The following is a 25,711-nucleotide window of genomic DNA, read 5'->3' as shown; positions in this document are numbered from 1 at the left end:
TTTCGTATTACATCTCACGTCCTCTTGGACTTCCATCACATTCCTGCGCATCATATACACAACGTTTATATTCCAGAAACTTCTGATTCTCATTATTTAGCCCCGAGCGTTTGATCTGCTGCTCATCTGCTGTTCAACTGTCAGGACGCTGGAGTTCTGCTCTAGAACCTCAGTGAGAGTCATTCAAACGTTTGTGCCTCGTCCCAAAGGTGGAGGATGTTTGAGGAAAGCCAGGTGGCCTGATAGCTTTCTGTAAGATGCTCCACATATGTAACAACAAACAGGAAGAAAGCAGATGTGACTCGTTTTAGATTTACAGCAGACATAAGTACCATGGTGCGTATCTCCGGGATTTATGTCGTAAATCTACGAGAAACAACTCGAATATTCTCTGAGATTATGAATTCATACATTTGCAGGAAAGAAACTTTAAGTTAAGTTAATGTATAAGTTAATGTATAAGTTAATGTATAAGTTAATGTATAAGTTAATGTATAAGTTAATGTATAAGTTAATGTATAAGTTAATGTATAAGTTAATGTATAAGTTAAGTTAATGTATAAGTTAATGTATAAGTTAATGTATAAGTTAAGTTAATGTATAAGTTAAGTTAATGTATAAGTTAATGTATAAGTTAAGGTATAAGTTAAGGTATAAGTTAAGTTAAGGTATAAGTTAAGGTATAAGTTAAGTTAATGTATAAGTTCATGTATAAGTTAATGTATAAGTTAATGTATAAGTTAAGTTAATGTATAAGTTAATGTATAAGTTCATGTATAAGTTCATGTATAAGTTCATGTATAAGTTTAGTTAATGTATAAGTTAATGTATAAGTTAATGTATAAGTTAATGTATAAGTTAATGTATAAGTTAAGTTAAGGTATAAGTTAAGGTATAAGTTAATGTATAAGTTAATGTATAAGTTAATGTATAAGTTAATGTATAAGTTAAGGTATAAGTTAAGTTAATGTATAAGTTAATGTATAAGTTAATGTATAAGTTAAGGTATAAGTTAAGGTATAAGTTAAGGTATAAGTTAAGGTATAAGTTAATGTATAAGTTCATGTATAAGTTCATGTATAAGTTAATGTATAAGTTAATGTATAAGTTAATGTATAAGTTAATGTATAAGTTAATGTATAAGTTAATGTGTAAGTTAATGTATAAGTTAATGTATAAGTTAATGTATAAGTTAAGGTATAAGTTAAGTTAAGGTATAAGTTAATGTATAAGTTCATGTATAAGTTCATGTATAAGTTCATGTATAAGTTCATGTATAAGTTAATGTATAAGTTAATGTATAAGTTAATGTATAAGTTAATGTATAAGTTAATGTATAAGTTAATGTGTAAGTTAATGTGTAAGTTAATGTATAAGTTAATGTATAAGTTAATGTATAAGTTAATGTATAAGTTAAGTTAATGTATAAGTTAAGGTATAAGTTAAGTTAATGTATAAATTAATGTATAAGTTAATGTATAAGTTAATGTATAAGTTAATGTATAAGTTAATGTATAAGTTAATGTATAAGTTAAGTTAAAGGTGTTTCTCTCACCATAGACGGGAGGTCACAACATCTGTCCCTGCTGGTCCAACCCAAGCTGCACACAATGTCGAACATCTGGAGCTGGAACTGTGAAAAGAGAAGAAGCAGAGAAGGAAACATTAGAATGGTGTTGTGGTACACAAGTCTCTTCACAGCTCCCAGAAGACAAACACAAAGACTGCAGAGTCCCACCAGACAGGAAACGTCTCGTGTTCTACATACAGATCTGACCCAGTAGACCCAATATGCTGTCGTAGCGTATTCATATAAAACACGTTTGTTTTTATGATCTGTATCTGATTTCTGTGTTTCTTTCCTCCATACTGAGATAAATGAGTCTCTACTGGACAGTAAATTCTATCCAACTTAACAGTATTACTTTGACAGTATTCAAAAACTACAACTCCCATGAGGCTTTGACGTCACATCTTTGTTACATTTGATTCAAAGGTGTGTCTTGTGGTTTTTGCTCCGTTGTAATCAGATTGAAGTGTTATGACTTTGCAGTATTTAATATATTAAAATGACAAAGTGACGTTTAAACCCGTTTCACTTACGGTCGCCGACTCTCCTTTGGAGCCGATGGACTTGGACATCTTGCCCAGGACCTGGTAGCCGTCGCTGGACGTGTTTCCAGCCTCCTTGATCTCCTTCTCGGCCACTTCTTGGCAGTCGATGTTGAGTTTGACGCCGGTGGATGAAACCAGGATGTGGAGCTTCAGAGAGGAGAGGAGAGAGGAGGGGAGAGGAGAGGAGGGGAGGGGAGAGAGGAGAGGAGAGGAGGGGAGAGAGGAGGAGGGGAGAGGAGAGAGGAGAGGGGAGAGAGGAGAGGAGGGGAGAGGAGGGGAGAGGAGAGAGGAGAGAGGAGAGGGGAGAGAGGAGAGGAGGGGAGAGGAGAGAGGAGGGGAGAGGAGAGGGGAGAGAGGAGAGGAGGGGAGAGGAGAGAGGAGAGGGGAGAGAGGAGAGGAGAGGAGAGAGGAGGAGGGGAGAGGAGAGAGGAGAGAGGAGAGAGGAGAGGAGAGAGGAGAGAGGAGAGGGGAGAGGGGAGAGGAGAGGAGAGAGGAGGGGAGAGGAGAGGAGAGAGGAGGGGAGAGGAGAGGAGAGGGAGGAGAGGGGAGGGGAGAGGGGAGAGGAGAGGAGAGGAGAGAGGAGAGGAGAAAGGAGAGGATAGGAGAGGGGAGAGGAGAGGAGGGGAGAGGAGAGGAGAAAGGAGAGGAGAGGAGAAAGGAGAGGAGAGGGGAGGATAGGAGAGGGGAGAGGAGGGGAGAGGAGAGGAGAGGAGAAAGGAGAGGAGAGGGGAGGATAGGAGAGGGGAGAGGAGGGGAGAGGAGAGAGGAGAGGAGAGGGGAGGATAGGAGAGGGGAGAGGAGGGGAGAGGAGAAAGGAGAGGAGAGGGGAGGATAGGAGAGGGGAGAGGAGGGGAGAGGAGGGGAGAGGAGAGAGGAGAGGAGAGGGGAGGATAGGAGAGGGGAGAGGAGAGAGGAGAGGAGAGGGGAGGATAGGAGAGGGGAGAGGAGGGGAGAGGAGGGGAGAGGAGAGGAGAGGAGAAAGGAGAGGAGAGGGGAGGATAGGAGAGGGGAGAGGAGAGAGGAGAGGAGAAAGGAGAGGAGAGGGGAGGATAGGAGAGGGGAGAGGAGGGGAGAGGAGAGAGGAGAGGAGAGGGGAGGATAGGAGAGGGGAGAGGAGGGGAGAGGAGAGAGGAGAGGAGGTTTTATTGTTACATTTCTTTGTTCTACGACCAAGTCCCGAGTCTGCTTTTCATCCTGTAAATGATCAGGTTACACTGAAGGTCTGTTTATTGAAACACGGCCGGAATGTACGAGAGCTTCTTCCTTTTTATTCAGAGGAAACGCTGCTCTTTAAGGACAGTACACTTTGGATCTAATGCTGCTCATTTCTATGGAAATTCATATTTCTATATAACAACTGATTCACTCGTATTTAAATGTCAAATATCCTAAAATCTGCATTTTTTTATTTTCATTGTTATCATAAAAACAGATCATATTAGAGTGTAGACGCAACATTACGACATGTTTCTAAAGTCAGAATATCTGCTGATATAAAGTTTAAATCAGTATAAAGCTTCCATACAAACTTCACTTAATTACCTTTAAGTGTCTAAAGAGCTTCTGTTTGTTTGATATGAAGTAAAAGAAAACTTCTAAATAAAAGAGATTTAAATCTGTTGTCTGAGGCTCCGTCTTCTATCAAGTTTTTTTGGTTATAAATAAAAACAACGTGTGTACTCGTTCAACAGTAAAACGTACTTTAAAAAAAAGTAAACTCTTGGTTGAGGACGAACCCGTCGACCGGATTGTTCCTCATTTAACCGTTTTAAGAGCTCCTTTTGAACCAATAAAAAGCTAAATGCTCGTGGAGGGTTTTGAGACTGATTCTGCTCTGAGCCACGACGTAACTGATCCACGATCAGCGATCAGGCTCTGACCTGATGTTACCTCACACAGCAGTGAGGATTACAGACTCTTAGAGTAAAGCTTTACAACTGTCTTCAGATGAAGGTTCACTGAACTGATGACGAGCAGCAGATTATTCACCGTGGACTCATCCAACACCTCGTCTACTTTCTCAAAGATTCCACAAAAAAAACTTTCAGCTGGAAAAACGTCCCATTTTTGGGAAACCGAAATTCCTTCCCTCTCGTGTCATTGGACGACACACTGAGGCATCTGAGACAGCTTCAACTGTAAACAGTCAAACCACTGTTATACACACACACACACACACACACACACACACACACACACACACACACACACACACACACACACACACACACACACACACACACACACACACACACACACACACACACACACACACACACACACACACACACACACACACACACACACACACACACACACACACACACACACGGTGAACCACAATGCATTTCTCCTCATGATGTCATTCTGTGGTCAGTCTCTAAAACAACTTTTTCTCGAAGCCGAGTCAGAACGAGTCCAGCTGTGAGGAGGAGGAGGAAGAGGAGCAGGAGGAGGAACAATTAATCTATTTCTCTGCAGAAGGAGCCGAGTCAGCAGTGCAATGCTGCGAGGAGGAGGATTAATGAAGTCAGACGTGGTGGTGGTGGTGTGGCGGACCCCGACGTCTCTCAGCAGACTTTCTAAATCATGTAAGTGTCTGCATCGCACTGACAGCCGTCAGCTCCTCCACCTGACAGGCTGCTCAATGCTTCAGTCCAGTCATCGTTGTTATGGCCAGAGGCCTCAGAGGAGGAGACATCCAGGGTGAAAAGCAATCAAAGCTTCATGACGCGTCGCTGAGCTCCACGCTGATCCCCAGACAGAGAAGATGGTTTACGGTGACCTCTGACCTCCGGGTGGAGGGGAGGAGATAAAGGAAGAATTTCACCCTCAAGGAATCGATTCTGCATCACTTCTCTCTTCGTCTCCGGAGATCCGGAGAGTTTAATCACGACTGAATCAAAGGTTACTCTCAGAAAGCTGACTGGATGAGTTTTAATCTAATTTGGATTTTAAAAGTTACCAAAAACATCTCTCTGCCTTCAGTGTTCCTGCCGGAGGGAAGACAGACAAACACATTCTACATGAAAAATAAATCATGGCTCAAACTGCCCAGAGGACGATGTGTCACCAGAGTACAGCAGGTAGAACCTAAATCACCACAGGCTCCTCTTTTATTAAGACTCCTCCAGAGAGACAGGGCCGTGCTGGGAGGTGAACCACAGAGCAGCAAGAATTCCCTTTTTGCGGTCGGCTACCGAGCGCCCTCACCTCGAAAGCCCACTCCTAAACCCAACCGATGATGTCATCTGATTTCACCGTTTAATAACGCTGACCCGATATTTTCCAGGCGAGCGTCCCGGCAGTTTCTGAGGAGCTTGTGGATCCTTGTGGAGCGTCGGCGCCACAGATTATAACACGTCCTCTTCTCTCTGATCCACATCAGACCAACGAGAAGTTCTCTGGTTTTTGTTTCTGCTGCACTGACTGCAGTTTATGTTTCTCAGAACTCTCTCGAAAAAAGTTAAATCTCAAGCATTGTTTAAAAAAAACAGACGACAGAGATAAGAATTGTCCTTAAAAACATGGCGGCTCCAAAGACATTCATCACCAGGATCAAACCATCAAGGGTTGTCTTATTTTGAAGGCGGTCCATGACACTTTAGGAGCCCGATTGGACCTCGTTTCCTCCACGACGACAGTGTTTTAAACTGGTCCAGTGTTGAAGGAGAAGGCTGCAGACGGCCACCGCTAACAGGCTGTAATGGAATCGTAATGTACGTCCACGAGAAGAGCTTGTTACTGCCGCTGACAGACTCAGATTGTTATTATAAGTGATGGAAAGAACCAACCTTTCTGTTGGTTATTGTGTCATGTGACTTGTTGAGGCGACGGTGTGAACGTGAGTGACAGCTGGAGGGAGGAGAGTCGGTGTTGTCAGTTTGTTGTGTTGGAGGTCAGAAAGAGAAGCTTAGTGTTCATCTAAAAGATGCTCAACGTCACGGATGAATATTTAGATGATTTAGACAACGTTGATGTGACGAGAGGTTTCACAACGAGACTCACAACAACAAGGTAAAGGTAAAGAAAAAGAGGTCTTATTTCTCTGGAGGCTTCTTTCCATAATGTTCAAATAACAATCTGAGTCTGTCAGTGGAAACAACAAGAACTTCTAGTGGACGTACGTCGATGGTGACGAGTTGCATTGCAAACTGTTTAGTTCGTCACTTAGACACAGAAACATGTCAGATAGATACTCGACTTAGAGACTTAAAATGTTTTCAAAACCAGAATTAATGTCGTTAAATAACCTGAATAGTTTAAGTTTGGTTATATCTGTGAACTGATCCTGCAGAAGTCTCAAATAAAACGAACTGGAAGAGTTAGTCTCTCCTCTTAAACATCACGTAAAAGTCTATTGATGTCTGATAAAACATGCAGGAGATCTCTCTCCATCAGCTCATGAGACCGTCTGAACTGATGTAATCAATATCAATAAGAATCAGTCTCCGGCATCAGAGCTGGAGCTTCACTGCGTTTTTAGTTTTTTTTTTACAACCTGCAGAGGACCATCTGTTGGTCTTCAGGAACACGTCTGTAGTTGCGCTCAGACTCTAATTTATGACACGTTTTGGAATCTCAGGCATCCGCAATATCTGTGCGACCTCTGAGACATCCAGAGAGAACAAAGCGGAGCGACCAGATTGATGGCGGTCACGCCCACGACTTAGAAAACAACAACTTCTCTCTAGAATTCAGACGTTATTAAAGACACGTTTGACTCTCAGCTGCGTTCCGTTCCACTGAAAACAGACGGACTCTGAGCGTCTCTCCTGCTCCGTGAGCACTTTGCTGGTGTGTTTTTTTTACCTTGTGGAAGCTTCCGTGGAAGATCCTCTTCACCCGATCGTTGTCGAACGTGACTCTCTGGATCTCACCGCGCACGTCTTTGTTGTAGAAGGACAGCGTCTGGCTGGAGGCTGAGCAGAGAGACAGGAAGAGATGTTACTCTCTGATCTTCAGCCGAGAGAGCCAACGTTTGTTTACTTATTCAGAAAATTACTGTGGAAATTCTGCTGCAAACAAGCTCCTGAAAATAAGACCAAGTTCTAATGTTTCATGCAAACAACAACATACAAACAGCTGTTTTTATGTCTTGTTCACTAAGAAAAAATAAGATATCAAAAAGTTGACTTTAATTCTTCAAGTTTGCCAATTAATTATTATTAGTGGAATATTATTTAATCGTGTAAACGTGGCGAGTGTAGTGATGTGTGAAGAGTATTACACAACAGTAATAAGGCCACTCACACAACTACTAAGCTCTGTGGGTTTACAAACTCCTCCGAAATGTTGCTATCGAGTCTTTCAGGGGCCTGAGGTGTGAATCCAGTTCAATGCTATAGCTCCCAGCTTTAAAGCAAAAGTCTGACATGATGTGAAATACATGTTCTGGAGCAGAAGACGTGATGCTACTCTCACATCTGTGCGTTAAATCTGAAGCTGGAGCCAGTTAGCTTAGCTTAGCACAAAGACCTGACACAGGAAGAGACAGTTAGCGAATGATTCCCAATGAAAACGTCAAACTGCTGCTTTAACAACGCGGATCGTTCCTCTCTGTAGAGGAGCTGAACCTCGTCCAAAAGGTTTGTTGCTCAAGAACCAGAGCGACCCGTCTCTGGAGGGTTCCCATCGAGCCCAGCAGAGAGTCCAGCTGACGGCCTGACACCGGGTCTTTACGAGAGCCAACTGAGACCACGACACCAGACTCTCGAGGTAAAAAGAAGGCGGGAGTCGTTACGCACGACTCGACTCTCTCCATGAACGGACGCAGCTGGTCCTCGTCCACACACACACACACACACACACACACACACACACACACACACACACACACACACACACACACACACACACACACACACACACACACACACACACACACACACACACACACACACACACACACACACACACACACACACACACACACACACACACACACAGAACAGAAGGGGGGGTATTTACGGTCCAGGGTGACGCCGGTCTCTGGCTTGTGGTCTTTGTTTGACACCTGCCAGATGTCGAAGGCCTCGCTGGGCGAGTCGGCCAGCAGGCGGATCATCATGATGATGGTGAAGGAGTGAGGAAGACCGTCGGGATGGATCTCTCTGTTCAGAAGACACGACGGGTTAGAACAAAACATCTCCGGTCCAGAGAGTCTCCACGGTACTTGTACATCTCAGTCCATTAACGCAGCAGTAATCCAGAAACATTACTCACTCATCAATCAGTACTTTAGTAGATTCAGCCGATCACATACCTTTACTTCAGTAAGGGTTTGAACGCAGGACTTTTACTTGTTGTGGAGTATTTTCACGGTATTGTATTAGTACTTTTACTGCGGTAAAGGGTCAGAATACTTCCTTCACCTCTAAACTGAACATATAAACTCACTTAGAATGACGTGTGTCTACTTCTACAAGAGTAAAAGGATTCTAATCAATGTTTCCACCATTGGTTCTTCATATATTTATATATCAGGATGTTTCTCATGATGTCACTACACATATTGGAAGGTCAGACTTTGGTGAAGAGTCAGACCTGGAGCTGTTTTTCTGCCCGGTATCAACAGTCTAGTTTGCACTCGGCGGCCTGACGGAGGCTTGAGGCTGGAGGTTGTGACCTCACGGAGCCTCGTAAATCCACTGACCCGGTTTGTAAAGAGAAGGAGCTCAAACAGTCACAGCTGGGCAGAGCGAGATTCCTCCTACTAACAACAGCGGTGCGGAATAGAAGCATGGTTCAAATGGTGTCTTTTTATGAGCACCGAGTGTTATTAGTGTTGCTCTGAAGAGAATAAAACCTCAGCGGTTGAGCTAACAGGGAAGTTCATCAGGGTGTACTTCCTGTCTTAGGTTGTCTTGCTTTGTTAAGCTCTGTTAAAGCACTTTGTAAACTCTGTTTTTAAAGGTGCTATTTGAATAAAGTTATTATTATTATCTTTGTTAGCTGGTTAGCTTAGCATTAAAGACTGCTGATGTTAGACCAGAGATACGTGTCCTTCTTTAGACGTTCATATTTCCACAGCGGCTGAACAGATTTCTACTATTCAAACCGTCACACAACCGTCAGGACTCACGTTGTTGGCTGAGTGAGGAAGGCGTCCTTGTGGAGCCTGTAGGCCGTGAAGCTGTTGAAGGACCCCGCCTCCATCGAGACGCCTTTAACGTAACCGTAGGTCTTCTCCGTCAGGTTGAAGGCCTCGAGCATCCGGAAGCCTGAAACACAACCGATCAGAACCTTTGTCTCTAGAGATACATCTAAGTCTCGGTCATTGGTAAGTGGTGGATTTCAGGTTTGCACTCACCAGGTGAAGTGAATCCATTCAGGTAAATCAGGGGACACGCTGTGGAACAAGACAAGAGAACCACAAAATTCAGCTCCTGAAAACAGAACCGTAAAAATAAAAAAACTCTGTTTTTGTTTCCGTAGATTTGGTGCAAACTTACAGGACGTAGCGGTCTCACAGATGAAGTTGATCAGGTTTTCTTTGATGGTGTCGAAAGCGTCGAAGTCGTCCACGACGAAGACGTGTCTGTCGCTGGGTTTGCTGCCGATCTCCTGCAGCTCCACGAAGTCCACGTCGGCAACACCGATGGCGAAGACGCTGTAACCTGAAGACAGGACGTAGAAATACGCTCAGAACGCCGTAAACCCGCTGAACCAGCGTCACATTTTACTCCTACGTCACATAAGTCCTGCATCTCTATAGAAACAGAACCGTCACGGGGAGAAGGAGAGGGAACTCAGACACGAGTGTTTTTGGTTGACGATCAGAGCAACGGTTTGTTTGTGACGAAATTGTAAATGAGACGTGAAGAAAAACAGTGATTTTGATGAAATGTCCCGATTTTAAGCTTTGATTTGTTTTCTTTTATTGGTGGAAGTCACGCATGATGTGTTCAAGTACCGCTGGAAAGATGAAGATCTGACAATGATGTCTTTAATGTTTTTAAAGCTTCAGGCTCTGATTAAAAAAAATAAATTCAACACACAGTTTTGGGGTTGAGAGATTTTGTGGCACGTTGAGAGGCAACAGAGTAGTTTACTGCTCTGACTTCAGCCTCCAGTTGCCCCTAATTCTGCCAAATGATCCCGGGTTGAGGGAAACCAAGCACACAGATCTGAACCAGAGCAGTTTCAGCAATATCCATGATTCAGACCGGTGCAAGCTGTTTCTCTTTAACAGAAATGTACCGTACAACAACAAGCTGATAACCGGTCTGCAGCCTGCTCTGTTTTTGTTCTTACAGGTCACGAGAGAGACTCAGATGAAGTCACGAAGGAGCCGATGCATCACGTCGGTGCATCGTGGATCCTGCCGTTACCTGCGTGCTGCAGCTTGGTCGCCTTCGTCTTCACCTCGTCCTGAGAGCGTCCGTCGGTGATGACGACCACCACTTTGGGGACGTTCCTCCTCATTCCGTTCTCCACAGAAAAGGCCTTCTCATAGGTGTGTTTCAGCGCCACTCCTGTTCGACAGACAGAGAGAGAGAGAGAGTCAGAAAACAAACAACCTCCGGCTCACCGACGGACCGTCTCTGTGCGGCGCGCGGTATCGAACCTGTCTTGGTGTTTCCTCCTCGGTAGCGGATGAGATGAGAAGCAGACATGGCGACGCCTTTGTCTTGGTAAGCGTTCAGCCGGAACTCGGTCTTTGCTTCGTCGCTGTACTGCACGAACGACACCTGAAGACACACAAAAGACCCTCAGATGCATCTCAAGAAGGTTTTTATACAACGCAGGTCAAATATAATCCTGTTAGCGTGGATGAACTTAAGACCTTACAGGAGGCATGAAGAAGGTCACGGGGATGTATGAATGAACTAAAGTAAAAACCATGTGTATGTGTTGATCTGCAGCCACTGGATGGACACAAACCTGCATCCCAGAGGGGCCGATCACATCGAAGGCGGCGATCATGCCGGAGACGAAGCTCCTGACTTTGGTGAAGCTCTCCTCCCCGATGCTCCAGGAGCCGTCGATGAGGAACACCACGTCGGCTTTGGCTCCTTTGCAAACTGAGGCGAGGAAAGAAAAAAGCAGTCGGTTACGGAGCGTTAGAGAGTCCAGCACCACGAAAACCAGCAGACCAGATGACATCATCACACGACATCAGAGTGAGCCGGCATGATAAAGTCATGATCGAGGCCGAGGATGGTGATGGCCAATAAAAACATTTAAAATAACACAAAACAAGCAACATTTGGTGAGCAGCAGGCTTGAGAAGTGAGCTCTCATCAGTGAGCTCCTCAAATCATCTCCGCCTCGTGTGACGCAGCGAGAGATTGACAAAGACAAAGACACAAAGAGGTTCTCTTCCTTTCAACGGGCGGCTGACGAGGAGCACGTGTGGCGGCTAATAATTCACCGCTGGCACGCCTCGGATCCAGAAGGAGTCGGCGGTGAAAAAAACAAGGAGGCCAAAAGGCCTCATGGAGGAGTTTCCAATCAGAGCCGAGCTTGAAGGAAAAGACCGGATCCAGTCAGAACTCGCAGGATCCATGTTGGACCTGCAGCTTCTGCATGTGGTGAATTATTATCACGTTGTTTAAGGAGGAAACTCACTCAACAACTGCAGGTTGCTTCTTAAACTGTTGGATGTGCTGCAGCTGAGCAGCAAAGTGACGTTAACGTTGTTTGTTTCAGACTATGATATGATACGTTTATGAAGAACCTCTCCTTCTACGAAGGCAGGAAAAACAATAGTGTTGAAAGACAGCTGGACTAACGTGAACTTTAACTTCAGTTGGACTTGACAGCAAAGGTTTCTGGGTGCCTGGAGACACTTACTTGCCCACGCTGGGGGGACGGTGGGTGGGGGGGTCGGGGTCGGCGGGAGCGTTGGAACCGGAGTTGGCTTCACCACTACGAGAAACAGAAAATCAGCATGTTTGTAATAAATACAGGACAACAGTAATAAACATGTTGTGTGATGAGGTCATTGTTTTTTGGACCGCTGCTGTGAGGTGATGTCACTCTCTGGTTGCGTAACGCTTCGGACCTCAGACACCACGGTTCACGGTGGAGAGAATGATTTGCAAACACGACTCTGTGTTCAGCTACAAACATTTCCTTTCAGCTTCTTTGAGAAACGTCTTCAGAGTGACGTGATGTGACAGAAGAACTCACGGGTCCTCTCCTTGGCGCTGACTCCCGGACCCTCCAGGTTGGGGGTCTGAACGAACACGGTGGCGGTGTACAGGGCGTCTGGAGAAAGTCCGTCGAAGCAGTACTGAGGAAGACCGGCGGGGATGGTGATCTCATGCTGTCCTTTACTGGAGGCTGCAGGAGGAAGAGGACATCGTTATTCCACCAATCAGAGGAAAAACTGGGTTATTCCTTTAGTGCACTCTATCTTAAAGACATATTTAGCATTACGTCCAGCACATCTGTCGTGTTGAACACTCATTTTCAGAATATTGAAACCACTCTCAAAGCTGCTCCATTGGGAAGACGCTCCACTCCCTCTTCCAGGCTGTTCATCTTTGGGAGAACCAGGTTTGATTTATTTTCGGGGGTTTAATGACGGCAGAAACTTCATATTCTGATAAACACGTTGATTAGCTAGCTTGCTACTGACACAGTGTGTGTGTGTGTGTGTATTAAAGACGTAAACAGGACATATTAGTGGATCATTTATTGTTCATTTGAACCTCTCTGGGACTCATCAGTCAGACTGATTACCCCTCAAAGGGAACACGTGAGGCAGACGAGCTCCAGCCTTCCCACTGGACGGATGAAGAGTGACAGCTCCAGCCTCGTTAACCACACCCAGCGGGTTTCATACCGTCGATCAGCTCTGAATCATCACCAGAGATTAATACAAGTGGTGAAAACCCAGATATTCCTTCATTACATGCATCTCCAGGGGTATGATAGCATCAACGATGATCACCAATGACTCAAAGATTACTTCCCCTGGTGCTCACATGTCCGGCTTTTAGAAGGAACTCAAAATGTTGCCAAACTTTTCCAAATGACGTAGAAGAACTTATATTTAAAAATGGAAAAACCATATCGGACACAAATGATGTGTCTGGAGCGGATGTTTAAAGATTCAGAAAGATTCATAAGTAACAATCAATATAAAATAAACACGTATAAACTCAACTACTGTACTTCATCAGGAAAAAGAGCTCAGACATATAATCGTGTGTTCCTGTAGGCAACGTTTCTCATCTTATGAAACTGATTAATAAAGTTCTCGGGGCCTTTAAGTTGTTTCTTAACTGCTTCTCTCGTCTGATTTGCTGTGAAACACTTTTCTGACTTTTATTTTGAAGAAAGCAGGATGAATCAAGTGAAGATGACATCACGTGTGTCCATCACGCAGAGAAACAGTATGTTTGTAGAGCTGTACTTTCTGTTTTGTTGCTAACGGAGGAAAACATAAAAAGATCACTTAAAGCTGCTTAAACTCCTCGAAGGCACTCGTCTTGAGAACGTTGACATGTGTGCACGTCTGAGCGGTGAAGTACCGACGGTGAGCTTTCCTCTTTACTCGGTGTTTTCTAGCGAGCACAAACAAAGAAAGTGTGTTTACAGCGAGGAAGCTGCTCTTCGGTGCTCTGAGACCTTTAGTCCGGTGACGCAATGCCTTCAGAACGAGCTCTGTAACATCAACAAGTTATGATGGAAGTCGACTGTCAATTGTTCTGGGAAACACACACACACACACACACACACACACACACACACACACACACACACACACACACACACACACACACACACACACACACACACACACACACACACACACACACACACACACACACACACACACACACACACACACACACACACACACACACAGGGCCGAGGTCTGCTCCAGAACAGTGGCCCCGGTTCATCGGGAGTGATGTGGACTAAATATGAAGCCTGAAATATTTCGGATGCTTCTTAAAAACTGGCAGCAGCCGGTTCTCCTTTCAAACGGCTTTCAACTACGGAGGAAACATCGGCGGAGAGCCGGAGCCTCGCCGGATGTGTTTCTGATTCCAGCTATCATCTGTCCCACGCTAGCAGAGCCTTTATTTGTTCTGGCAGCCCGTCACAGCGTCCCCGCCGGCTAATGACTACCATATAGATATTTAAACACCGATGCTCCCTTTTCCTGTTTCTTTTAACCGCTAACACGTCTCTCTCGGCGCGCAAACACAGAACCAGATGGGACTCAAACACCCGGCGGTAATTGAAAAGGATGAAATCTTCAGACGCAATTAAAAAGCTCGGTGGTCGGGACGCGTCCAGTCCACGCCAACACTTCTGTCCTGCTCGGGATAATAATCACGGAGGAGGAGGAGGAGGAGGAGCAGGAAGAGGAGCAGGAGGAGGAGCAGGAAGAGGAGCAGGAGGAGGAGCAGGAGGAGGAGCAGGAAGAGCAGGAGGAGGAGGAGCAGGAGGAGGAGGAGCAGGAAGAGGAGGAGCAGGAAGAGGAGGAGGAGGAGCAGGAGGAGGAGGAGGACGAGCAGGAGGAGCAGGAGCAGGAGGAGCAGGAGCAGGAAGAAGAGGAGGAGGAGGAGCAGGAGGAAGAAGAGGAGGAGGAGGAGCAGGAGGAAGAAGAGGAGGAGGAGGAGCAGGAGGAGGAGGAAGAGGAAGAGCAGGAAGAAGAGGAGGAGGAGGAGGAGCAGGAGGAGGAGCAGGAGGAAGAGGAGGAGGAGCAGGAGGAAGAGGAGCAGGAGGAGGAGGAAGAGGAGCAGGAGGAGGAGGAAGAGGAGGAGCAGGAAGAGGAGCAGGAGGAGGAAGAGGAGCGGGAGGAGGAGGAGCAGGAGGAGGAGCAGGAAGAAGAGGAGGAGGAGCAGGAGGAGGAGGAACAGGAGGAAGAGGAGGAGGAGCAGGAGGAAGAGGAGGAGGAGCAGGAGGAGGAGGAACAGGAGGAGGAGCAGGAGGAAGAGGAGGAGCAGGAGGAAGAGGAGGAGGAGCAGGAGCAGGAGGAAGAGGAGGAGGAGCAGGAGGAAGAGGAGGAGCAGGAGGAGGAGGAGCAGGAGGAGCAGGAGGAGGAAGAGCAGGAAGAAGAGGAGCAGGAGGAGGAGCAGGAGGAGGAGCAGGAGGAAGAGGAGGAGGAGCAGGAGGAAGAGGAGCAGGAGGAGGAGCAGGAGGAAGAGGAGGAGGAGCAGGAAGAGGAGCAGGAGGAGGAAGAGGAGGAGGAGCAGGAGGAGGAGGAGCAGGAAGAAGAGGAGGAGGAGGAGGAGCAGGAGGAGGAGGAACAGGAGGAGGAGCAGGAGGAAGAGGAGGAGGAGCAGGAGGAGGAGGAACAGGAGGAGGAGCAGGAGGAAGAGGAGGAGGAGCAGGAGCAGGAGGAAGAGGAGGAGGAGCAGGAGGAAGAGGAGCAGGAGGAGGAGGAGCAGGAGGAGGAGGAGCAGGAGGAGGAGCAGGAGGAGCAGGAGGAGGAGGAGGCCTGGAGGTAAACAGTCGAGCTGACAGCTAAACGTTGTGAAGCGTCCGTCTACAGAGGTGACCTCATCTGGAGATCGAACATCTGCTGGGAGTTCATGTTACCGCATGCATCAGCTCAGACGAGTCACATCGGATCAGGATCAGGATCAGGATCAGGATCAGGAGTGTTAAAGTGGATCAGGTGGAGGTGTCAGTTTATTAAGGACTTATTTATGAGAAGTTTACATTTATCTTGTGGCTGTTTGGCGTTCCTCTCCTGTGATCTATTCAAAGTTAAACTAAAGGACCAGTGACGACATAAATGAAGACGACGTTTGTCTAAAGGATCATTTTCATCTGTTGTTCTTTGGCCATCAAACCAGAATTTAATCACAAAACATAAAACATTTGTTGTTCTGGTCTTCATCAAGTGAAAATGTCAGAAGCATTTCCTGGTTGCAGCTTCTCAAAGTCAGCATCTACAGCTGTGAAATGTCTGTTCATTGATATTCATGTTTTATGGTAATAAACTGAACCCAGTGACTTCGAGAAGAACAAATAGCTGTGACCAACCGGTGGAGTTTATATCCACATCCTGCCACTTCATCATTTTATACTTTTACACATTCGTGGGAAAATATTCATAATTAGCAAATGAATTCTTGAGTTGAGGCCAAATACGTGTTTTGTGACCTTTGACCACCAAGATCTGAAATCAGTTCACTGAGTCCAAGTGGACTTTTGTGCCAAAGTTGGAAGAGATTCTCTCCAAGCGTTCCTAAGATATCACATGCTGAAGGATGAACTTCAAACCACTCAAGCAGCTGACGGTGTGGAGGAGACTTACGGTCCACGGGGCGGAGCTTGATCCGGTACGACGTGGCCGCCCGGTGAGAAGTCCACTTGATGCAGAACTTGTCGTGGTCGGCGTCGTAGGTCTCAATGTTGGTCACGTTCAGGTACACTGCAGAGGACGTAAAGTCACATTTACATCGTGTCTCTGACTGCAGACCGCTGACTAAGCACTAAAAGAGCTTTCAGGAGAAGGTCAGCAGGTTAAAACGGACACTTGAAGGTTTTTCACTTTCATCGCCTCGAGTCAAGTTAAACGTTTAACGTTTGTCTGTTTCACATCCTCTTCTTCATGCGACAGCTTTGTGGTTTTCTGCCAAAGTCATGAATTTACTTTTTATAGACTTTAAGTCACACAGTTTTACAAAAGACTCTTTAGATTTTTTTAACTCTATATTTTAAGCAGATGAAGACTTTTAGTCATCGTGGACGTTAAGTTATGATCGAAACAAACGTCCTCAGCTCCTCCAGGACGTCAGAGTCGGAGAAACTCAGTTGTTTAACGTGAAGCTGCTTTATGCAGTGTTTTAGTCAGAGGAGGAGACCTCTGTGGACCACAACTCCCATGATCCCAAGCTGCTTCACCGCGTCACCTGTTATACTTTTGATTGACAGTGGCAGAAAACGACATGTCATGCATCTAAGTGTTTTTACAATCTACAGTAAGTCACGTCCGAAGTCAAGTGTCACGTTTCAAGTCAGCTCTGCCACAAATCAAGTCCCTTTAACAACCGACGGTGGAGAGAACGTGTTGGACTCTTTTGCTGCCCGTCTCATGACAGCGGGACTCTTTCCCACACACTTCCCGTACGTACGTGTCGTTCCCTGCCCGGGCAGCGGTCCACTCATGCCGCCGACGTACTGAGCCACCACTTTCAGATCGTAGGTGGTTCCAGGCAGCAGGTTGTGCAGCGTGTACGAGGTCACGTCGCCCACGAAGAAGTCCATGGGCTGGTTAGTGCCTGGAAAGATAACAAAGACGAAAATAAAAGACATCACAGTGTCCATCTTTAAGTCAGAACATCAGAGAGAGCAATCACAACTAACTGGGAAGCTTTTTGCAGCTGGTGACTCGTAGCCGAGGCCGAGTTCACTCACAGTCTGAGGGAAACAATCCCAACTCAAGGGCCACTTACTCGCTTTTTCCCCAGAGAAACAAACTGTCTTTAATTTCAGGCTTGAAGCCAACACGGAGGAGAGAAGTCATACAAGTGTGATGGATAGAATCAAAACAGCTTCTGAGCTCGCATGTGAACGGATTCATCCAACATCCATCTACTGATGAAGACTCATTCAGCTGAAAGCTCCAGAAGAAGAAAGACAGTGGACCTTGAGAAAGAAGCAGTTTTGAACATTGGACACATTTAACTAACAATGATGTGTCCTGTGTAGGATATTCTATATTCTGATGGTCATGCATCGACGACAGCGCTTAAAAAGTATCATTTTTAAGCTCCATTTTCTCTTTTCTCTAATCTTTCCATTTTTATACTCTTTCCCCACCAGAACCAGCGCGTATATGCAGGTTTTTAAACTTGGAAAACCCACTAAAAACAAGCGATGCTGCGTAGTTGCACTGGCCTTTCTGGGTTTTGTTCTTACTTCAAACTCTCAACCCAGAGCTGTTGATTGTTGGAACAATGGAAACTTTGTTTCTGTCCAGTTTGAATGAAGTGTGTTTCACGAGGATCAGCGAGGTGACACTACTGTTTCTGTCTGTGGAGCTGACTCTGGGCTTCCAAAACATGTTGAAATGAATTAATCTGCAACCAACATGTGCTTCATATGAAAGGGTTAAACAGCCAAATCATCAATTCATGGGATCCTAAAGACGAGAGCAGGGAGACGAGCTGATACACTGTGTTGTGTTGGTCTCACCTGCTGGAGCGTAGATGAGTCTGTATCCCTGGACCGGAGCTCCCACCGGGTCCCAGGCCACCCTGAACCTGGTGTACCACTCATCGGAGACTCGGAGGTTCCTGGGACTCAGCATCCCCACTGAGACACAGAGGAGGCAACGCGTCAACAACAACACATGATATTTAGAACATTACGTGACGGGAGGCAAAGTGAACTCCACATGTTTGGATCTGTCTGAGGAGTTCTAACTCTCACAAATAAAACAGCGTTTAAGTCAGACATAAAAACACATCCCTTCCTCCTCAGTAGCGAGTCCCTGCTGGTTCCTGTCCTTCTGTTAATGAAGCTCATTACATGTGAGCCGTGTTTAGGTTCTGGCTCTTTACTCGGGCCGGTCGGCTGCTGAAGTTGTGAGTTGGACCGACGCCTGAGCGCTCCTATTGTTTGTGTAACTAGCGCTCCTGCTCACCGGTAAAGTGCTCTCCCAGTTTGGCTCCTGTGAGATCCCAGTGGTCCGAACCCGTCACACTAAACCCTGTTAGCACTGTTGACTAATGCACATGGACTGTGTTTATTTTCTCTGCACAGACTCCTGCAGCCCGCCGGCCCGTAGAGCTGCGAGCTGTCAGGTGTTTAGCTGAGTGAGAGCTCACCGTGACGCAGAGTTCACAGGTTCAAACCCGGCAACACTGAGAGCGCAGCAGCATTCTGGTGGAGAGGTCTCACTCCATCTTCTTGTAGAAGATGTTCTAAAGCAGGCTGGAGGCTGCTTTTTTCTTTTTAGATTGAAACTTGAGCTTCTCTAGTCGTTCCTAAAACCCACTGACCGTGTTATTAAAGTGCGGCTGCCTCACCTGTGCGTCCGTTTCCATTGAGGGACCCTCCGGGACCCTCGGTGTAGATGGCCTCCACGGTGATGTTGTACGGGGTGTCGGGGAGCAGATTCTGCAGCATGGCGTTGTTTCTGTTCCCTAGAACCACAGTCTGAGGACGAGAACACGGCACAGAGTCAGAGGGTTCCACACGCAGAACAACGCACGCGTTGCGTTTGGTTTCTCCTCCGACATCTCAGCGCTCCACACTCAGCTCTTGGCGGCCATTTTTATATTTTGAGTAATTAAGATTCTTCCGTCCAGCTCAAAAGAAGAACACTTTGCCTCACAAGACTTCCTGTAGTTCTTTGTCAGTTGAATAAATTTGCACATTTGTTTGTGATGTTAGTCAAAAGTTTGTTATAAAATGTTAAATCTGTGTTTTTCCGCTCTAGACTGGTTCCATTCCTTCAGCAGAGGGATTTTTAATAACCGGGCCGGAATCATTTTGTGTCCTGAAGCAGATAAATGTGGTTCAGTTGGTTTTTGGAAGCTGTGCACAAACACAAACCTCGTCCATTAGCCACAGATGCTAAACTGTAATAACCGCATGCATTAATAAACGGTAATAAGTTCCTCGGTCAGTCCCGGTCTGGAGAAATCCTTTCATCGCCGTCCCTCCGCTGCGGTTAGCTGACTCATGCAGAACAGGTGCCTCGCTACCAAGCGGAGGGGGAGCACAGCTGGGCCACCTCCGCCGCTCCAGCTCCTCATTCAGGACTATTAATAAGGTTATTAAGGCCCCAATTGAGGTGTTTGTTTAACAGAGCCTGTAATTAGTCTCACTAATCGGTGATTTATTACCTGGACGGGTCGAGGGAGTCCTGAGATGTGACTTCACTGCATAGTTTGGATGGAACATCACGGCGACGGGTGTACGGAGAGTTTATCCAGAGTAACAAACTGAGATGAATCTCTCTTTACGGCTGAAACGAGGAGGCTCGAGCGGATTAAACAAGCTTGAGATGTTTCATTGTCTGAACAAATATCCGTCTACTTCTAAAGTATTCAGCCGAACCTCTCCGAGCTCCTTAGACTCGTCGTAGACTTTGTTACAGTTTTGTCTCCATTTGCAGGAAGTTCCTCCATCTCTACAGTTCCCAGAGGGTTGATGCTACACGGGGGACGATATTCCGGCTACACGGCGTACTTACAAACTCGGTGATGGGGTCTCCGGTCATGGGGGCGTAGGCGATCCTGTACTGCCTCACGGGTCCCTCTGCGTGGTCCCAGCCGATGGTGAGGGTGCTGGTGGTGGCGTCAAACACACGCATGTTCCTGGGACCGGCACGCGGCACTGCAGCACAAACACAACAACGCACACTTATACAACGTGCTGTATGATGACACACTGGGAGTTTCTGCTCACACTGACAGACTACAGGTGCAGAAAGGATCAAGAAAAAGTCTCTTTATGTAAAAATAAAACTATAAATGGACCTGTCTTTGAAATATAACCATATTTTATGGACCACAGAGGCCTCATTCTTGAAACTGTCACCAAATCGCTCTCATTTTTGTTATAACATCATCAGATAGAAATTAATTTATCCTGGTGAAGCTTGACGACGACATGAAAAGCTCGATTTTTAAATACTCACAGTTTTGGAAACTGTTCTTCGTGGTAGTTTGTTTGTTTTACGACAACCACCAAATGTAAGTCATGTGACCCGTTCTGAAGAGTCTGTATCATGAGGTCATGTGTTTAGAGGAGCTGTGATGAGCCTGCTTGTTGAGATGAACACCTCTTGAAGTGTGTGATGCATATGTGAAGCTCAGCATGAGGCAGTGAACATGAATGCACACGGTGTCACATTGTGGGTTTGCTGCCGTCGCTCTTACGTGTTCTGCCGTTGTCTTTGACCGGCGATCCCTTTCCGTCGGCATACAGAGCCGTGACGCTCACTGAATAGGGAGTGTCTGGGATCAGGTTGTCCAGGAAGGCGTTGTTAACGTTCCCTGGAACCAGGACCTTTGTGGAGTAGACACCAGAGGATCAAACATTATATATATACACAACAGACATCATCACGATGACGGCTCTGCCTATTCAAATGAGCCTCTTCATGCATTACACAGAGAGCTGGCAGTGATAATGTACATAATGACCTCACTGCTCATCCAGAGATCATAGAAGCATTCTGCTGCCAGAGGTTCTTTCCCTGGAACACTAACAGAAGGCCTGGGAGGTCAGACGGCTAAACACATCATTGGTTCGGTAAGTGGACCGACGGGTAAACAGTTTCTAAGAGGAAGCGGCCGGAGAGAGCGGCGGCTGCCGGCAGGAGTTCAGGCACGCAGCTCGCTAGACAGCGAGGACGACGGCACGAGGCCGTCTGTTGTCGCCGGGATTATCACGGCGTTTACCCATCTGTGAAAAAACCCAGAGGCGTTAGATCATGGGAAATGCATCTGCTGGGTTTGAACTCCAGTCCACCCTCATCCAGAGACGCTTTTGTTTTGCTTAAAGCAAATATCTCAGAGGGGTTTTGGGTCCAAAGCTTCTGGCACACGGGGGACCATGAGAACGGGTTCCTCTGCGATGATGTGGTTGAGATCCCACAACTGGAAGCGAACGTACGCCTGCTGGCCGGTCAACAGTGAGGCCAACGCATTGGCCGTTGTCCTTTTAAAACATGATGGATTACGCTGGACTGGAGGTGGAGTCATTCAGTCACTTCCTGACGGCGGAGCTGCTCTCCAGGGTTCACACGGAGCTCACTGGTCGAGGTAAATCTCAGTGAGTGGAGCCAAATAATCCCACTTCTTCTGGCTAATTAATGAGCTTTTAAGAGGCGTTGTGTTTACTGCGTTTAATAGTCGACTTGAATGATACATTCAGACGGTATTCATCTCATTTTTAAGTACAAATTCAGCTGTGATGTTTGCTAATAAAGAAAATAGGGAAGTTCCGTTAATTAGCTTCGCTCTCAATGGTGGTCTGTAGTAGTGGTCATGTGGCTCCATGATTAATTATGATTAATTATGATTAATTATGATTAACTGCATCGTACATCCGTTCCACAGACGGCTTCCCTTCTCACCCTGGACAGACAGATACGCACCAGTTCAGAAGTGAGCGGACACCTCGTCTCTCCTATTGAAGGACATCGTAATGCTAAAGTACACTTTCATATTTTAGACAACAGTGTTCTCCCAACCCCATGTCGTCAGTTTCTTTCTTTCCTGTTTCAACAGGACTAGAACTACAGAGCCAGCTCCATAAAGGGATGGGTTCCCCAGTCTGGCGTAGAAGAGCTAGACCTTAAGCCCATCCATCACCGTTGGGATGAAGTGGAATGCCGACTCTAAGCCAGACCTGGTCACCCAACACCAGCGTTGGACCCTTTTTGAGGAAATTCCTGCATCAGGTTCCAAGATGTGGTGAAGAGACTGAATAGTGGAGGCTGTCAGAGCGTCACATTCATGTCCATATGGTTTTGGGATCACATGATCAACTGTCACACGTGGGTGTAATCTTTCTACAGAACGTTCTGAAATCTATTTCCTGGCTCGGCCCGCTGACGTTAAACTCAAATGAATTGTCTCTTTAAAGCAGGATTGTCTCTCTTACATCTGTGGTGTAACACAGGCCCGTTTAATCTCAACTACATTGGATCAGTCATCAAGAGTTCAATCCTTCTGAGCTCATCTTTGTGTCTTTACCAAACCAACTTCCTCTCAGACAGAAACAAAGTTAATTAAAAAACCCACAACAGAAGTGAAGCTAGAGAGGAAGTGGTGACGACAAGTGATAATAAAGTGCTCAGAGTGTTGACGATGGGGGATGATAAACTACACGGTGATATTAGCTTTACAGCATCATCAAAGCACAACCTAATCACCAAAACAGCCAAACTAGATCACAGCCTCGTGGCCCCAACAACATGAAACCATCAGAGCGTTCAATGATGTCAGTCACAGATGTGTCCGCTCTGTCACACTTCCAAACTTCAGAGCTCAGACTCTTTCTGGGGAAACAAAACCTTCTTTTGTCTCAGTACGGATGCAGAGAAACTAAAAACTGACAAGTCATCTGTTTAAGAGCATCGTCATCATGACTGCTGCTCAAACATCTGTGCAACATCGACGCAAACACTCAGTGAGCAAGAACAACAGGAACGGCCAACACGGACAACCTGCTGTTCCATGACATAGACCGACCCGGTGATAGCTTTGACCGAAAGCTAGTGAACGCATCGATGTCATCGGTTTAATCAGATGTGGAGATGAGACGGATAAAACTGTATTTAAACCTTCAGACAACCAAGAGAGATGCAACCTGGAGGTCTGAGTTCAGTGGCACGGAACAGTCCAAACTCAAAATACAGCGCTGTGAAAAGAACAACCAAAGTGAAGAGCAACAAGTCCTGAGTCAAGACCTGTAAGTCTCAAGTCCTGAGTCTGGTCCAACAAGAGCCAAGTCAAAAGCAACAAGTCCCACATTAAGAGCAAAGTTAAGTCCTGAAAAAGACCCAAGTCAAGACCTACAAGTCCCTGGTTTTGACCTAAAAGTCTCAAGTCAAGAACTAAGTGAAGACCTGTGAGTCTCGTGTAAAGTCCCACACTTTGTAACTTCAGGACGACATCATGTCAAAAAGCTAAAGTCCAGCTGAAGTCACCAGTCAATCAATTCTTGTTTGATTTAATCAAATCTAAAGTCCCCAGATTCATAACCTGAGTCTGACTGAAGTCAGAGTCATGTTACATGAGACTAAACCTCTAAAATCATTCTTTGGGTTTTGGACTATTAGTCGAACATAATAACCGTGAAGACGTCCCCCTGGGCTCTGGGACAGTTTATTATTCTTTTGGGTATTTTCAAGACTAAATAAACAACATTTTATTATAGATTTTATATCAAAAGATGAAAATAATCATTAATCGCAGCACTCTCTGTCATGATACCTCTTTTATCTTAAAACAAGCAAGACAAGAGCTGCTAGTGGGATGAGATAATCCCCTTTATTCAAATATAATACCGCTAATCTTAAGATCTATCCTGGAGACACTTCACATGCAACAACAGTTGGCCTGCGGCTCTTTGCTAGAAGTTCTTGATCCCAACATTTGTATCTGTAATCCTTTGAGAGCAGGGACACTGATCTCCGAACCCTCGAGGCACATCGTGCGGCTAATGGCGGTTGTGTGTGTTTTAACAGCCTGCAGAGAGAGTTACTCACCGACTCAGCGGGTTTAACTCCGCTCAGGGAGGAGTACGCCACCCGGTACTGCTGAACCTGGCCCGAGGCGGGCTCCCAGCGCACGTTCAGGCTGTTGGCGCTGGGGTTGTACACCTGGACGTTCCTGGGTGGCGTGCGTGGGACTGCAGGGGTCACAGAGGTGAAGAGAAAGTGAGGTGAGGAATGGTGGGGGGGTGATTTTATTTTACTTAGCAACCAAACATCAAAACAAAGGATTTGTTCCCGTTTCAGGACCCAGAAAGTGCCGACTAACGCTGATGGATTCACAAACACGTGATTACATTCCTGCAGATGTCGGTCAGTGAAGTGCTGAACAGAAACGGAGCGAATATCAAGCCAAGGATCAGATTCTCTGTTCAGATTTTGCATTTTTTTACAGAACAGTTTACAGAAAGTATGACCTCCTGTGACAATCTGGTGTTGTCTGTTAAATATTACAATTAAAAGAAACAGATTTCACTTGGAAACACTTCCAGAACCTCTGGCTTCCATCAAGACAACAGAGCATTTAATGGGAGAATAAATGGTCTGAGCAGTGGGACGCCCGGCAGTACAGGCAGACTTGAGGTTGAACTCAAACGCTGAGTGCAGCACAAGTCTGCTGCGTTTTATAGCGTGGAGAATGTGGAGAGAGAAGTAGCTCCGTTTTGGGGTTTCATGCAAAAGCCCTTAACTTCCCTTTTAAACGGAGCCAGATGTGCACATCCCCTGGTATTTGGAGCTTTACCCAATAAAAGAGAAGTGGATGCAGTAGGTAGATTTAACCGGAGCCTCCTCCTCAATCAGGACTAAACCTCCAGACTAAACCGTCCCCCTGATGTTCTATAACCACATTAAGAGAAATCAACATGTAATACCTCTAGAAACAGAGGCCAGTCTGTCCCAATGTTTCACTTCCATCACATCAAATGACCTTCTATCCTTCGGAGGGATTAAGTAATCCTGATCTGATGTTCTGTTATTAATCGTTCTTCAGCAGTTACAGCACCGGTTTCTTGTTTTCTCCACATTTCTGGACTGAAACACTGTTTTTGTCCAGACAAACTGACTAATTCCTCCTGGGAGGGAAACAGTAGAAGTGGAGTTACTGCAGATAAAAGATCATTAACGTCTCACACGGGCTCATATTCACTGATGGACGGACTCGGCTGCGATGGAGAGATCGCCAACAGACGGACGTTACTGGTTCTACTTCTTTGTCATTCTGCACAAATGAATGTTTCACTGAAGCAATAACAACCTTTTAGGACAAATAAACGATGATTTTCTCGGTGAACACAAAGCTTCACGTTTAAAGACGAAGAAGCCAGAAACAGCCGTCCTGATGAAGGCGAGGAGCAGGAAACCTAATGCACCGAGGCGTACTGGTATTTCTCTGTCCTTCAACTTATCCCCAACCAGCCGTCTCTACGGCGGCTAACT

At 46.0% G+C, this 25,711-nt stretch overlaps 1 protein-coding gene across 1 annotated transcript in view; it reads right to left on the bottom strand.

The window, feature by feature from the left end:
* Positions 1–25,711, bottom strand: part of col12a1b (collagen, type XII, alpha 1b) — a 111,180-nt gene that overhangs the window by 17,846 nt on the left and 67,623 nt on the right. The window contains exons 34-52 of the mRNA XM_076083963.1: positions 24,269–24,411; positions 20,928–21,057; positions 20,240–20,382; positions 19,068–19,197; positions 18,232–18,351; positions 17,169–17,315; positions 16,345–16,465; positions 12,253–12,398; positions 11,914–11,988; positions 11,002–11,141; positions 10,685–10,808; positions 10,449–10,592; positions 9,570–9,734; positions 9,428–9,466; positions 9,200–9,338; positions 8,086–8,228; positions 6,928–7,037; positions 2,104–2,262; positions 1,556–1,633 (exon numbers count right to left, since the gene is read on the bottom strand). Of these exons, the coding sequence (XP_075940078.1) occupies positions 1,556–1,633; positions 2,104–2,262; positions 6,928–7,037; positions 8,086–8,228; positions 9,200–9,338; positions 9,428–9,466; positions 9,570–9,734; positions 10,449–10,592; positions 10,685–10,808; positions 11,002–11,141; positions 11,914–11,988; positions 12,253–12,398; positions 16,345–16,465; positions 17,169–17,315; positions 18,232–18,351; positions 19,068–19,197; positions 20,240–20,382; positions 20,928–21,057; positions 24,269–24,411 (2,396 nt within the window). The remainder of the gene's footprint in view (positions 1–1,555; positions 1,634–2,103; positions 2,263–6,927; positions 7,038–8,085; positions 8,229–9,199; positions 9,339–9,427; positions 9,467–9,569; positions 9,735–10,448; positions 10,593–10,684; positions 10,809–11,001; positions 11,142–11,913; positions 11,989–12,252; positions 12,399–16,344; positions 16,466–17,168; positions 17,316–18,231; positions 18,352–19,067; positions 19,198–20,239; positions 20,383–20,927; positions 21,058–24,268; positions 24,412–25,711) is intronic.

This window comes from Anarhichas minor, unplaced genomic scaffold (genome assembly GCF_050575085.1).
Source record: "Anarhichas minor isolate MPS153535 unplaced genomic scaffold, ASM5057508v1 ptg000136l, whole genome shotgun sequence".
Classification (NCBI taxonomy): domain Eukaryota; kingdom Metazoa; phylum Chordata; class Actinopteri; order Perciformes; family Anarhichadidae; genus Anarhichas; species Anarhichas minor.
This window is presented reverse-complemented; position numbering and strand designations above follow the sequence as displayed.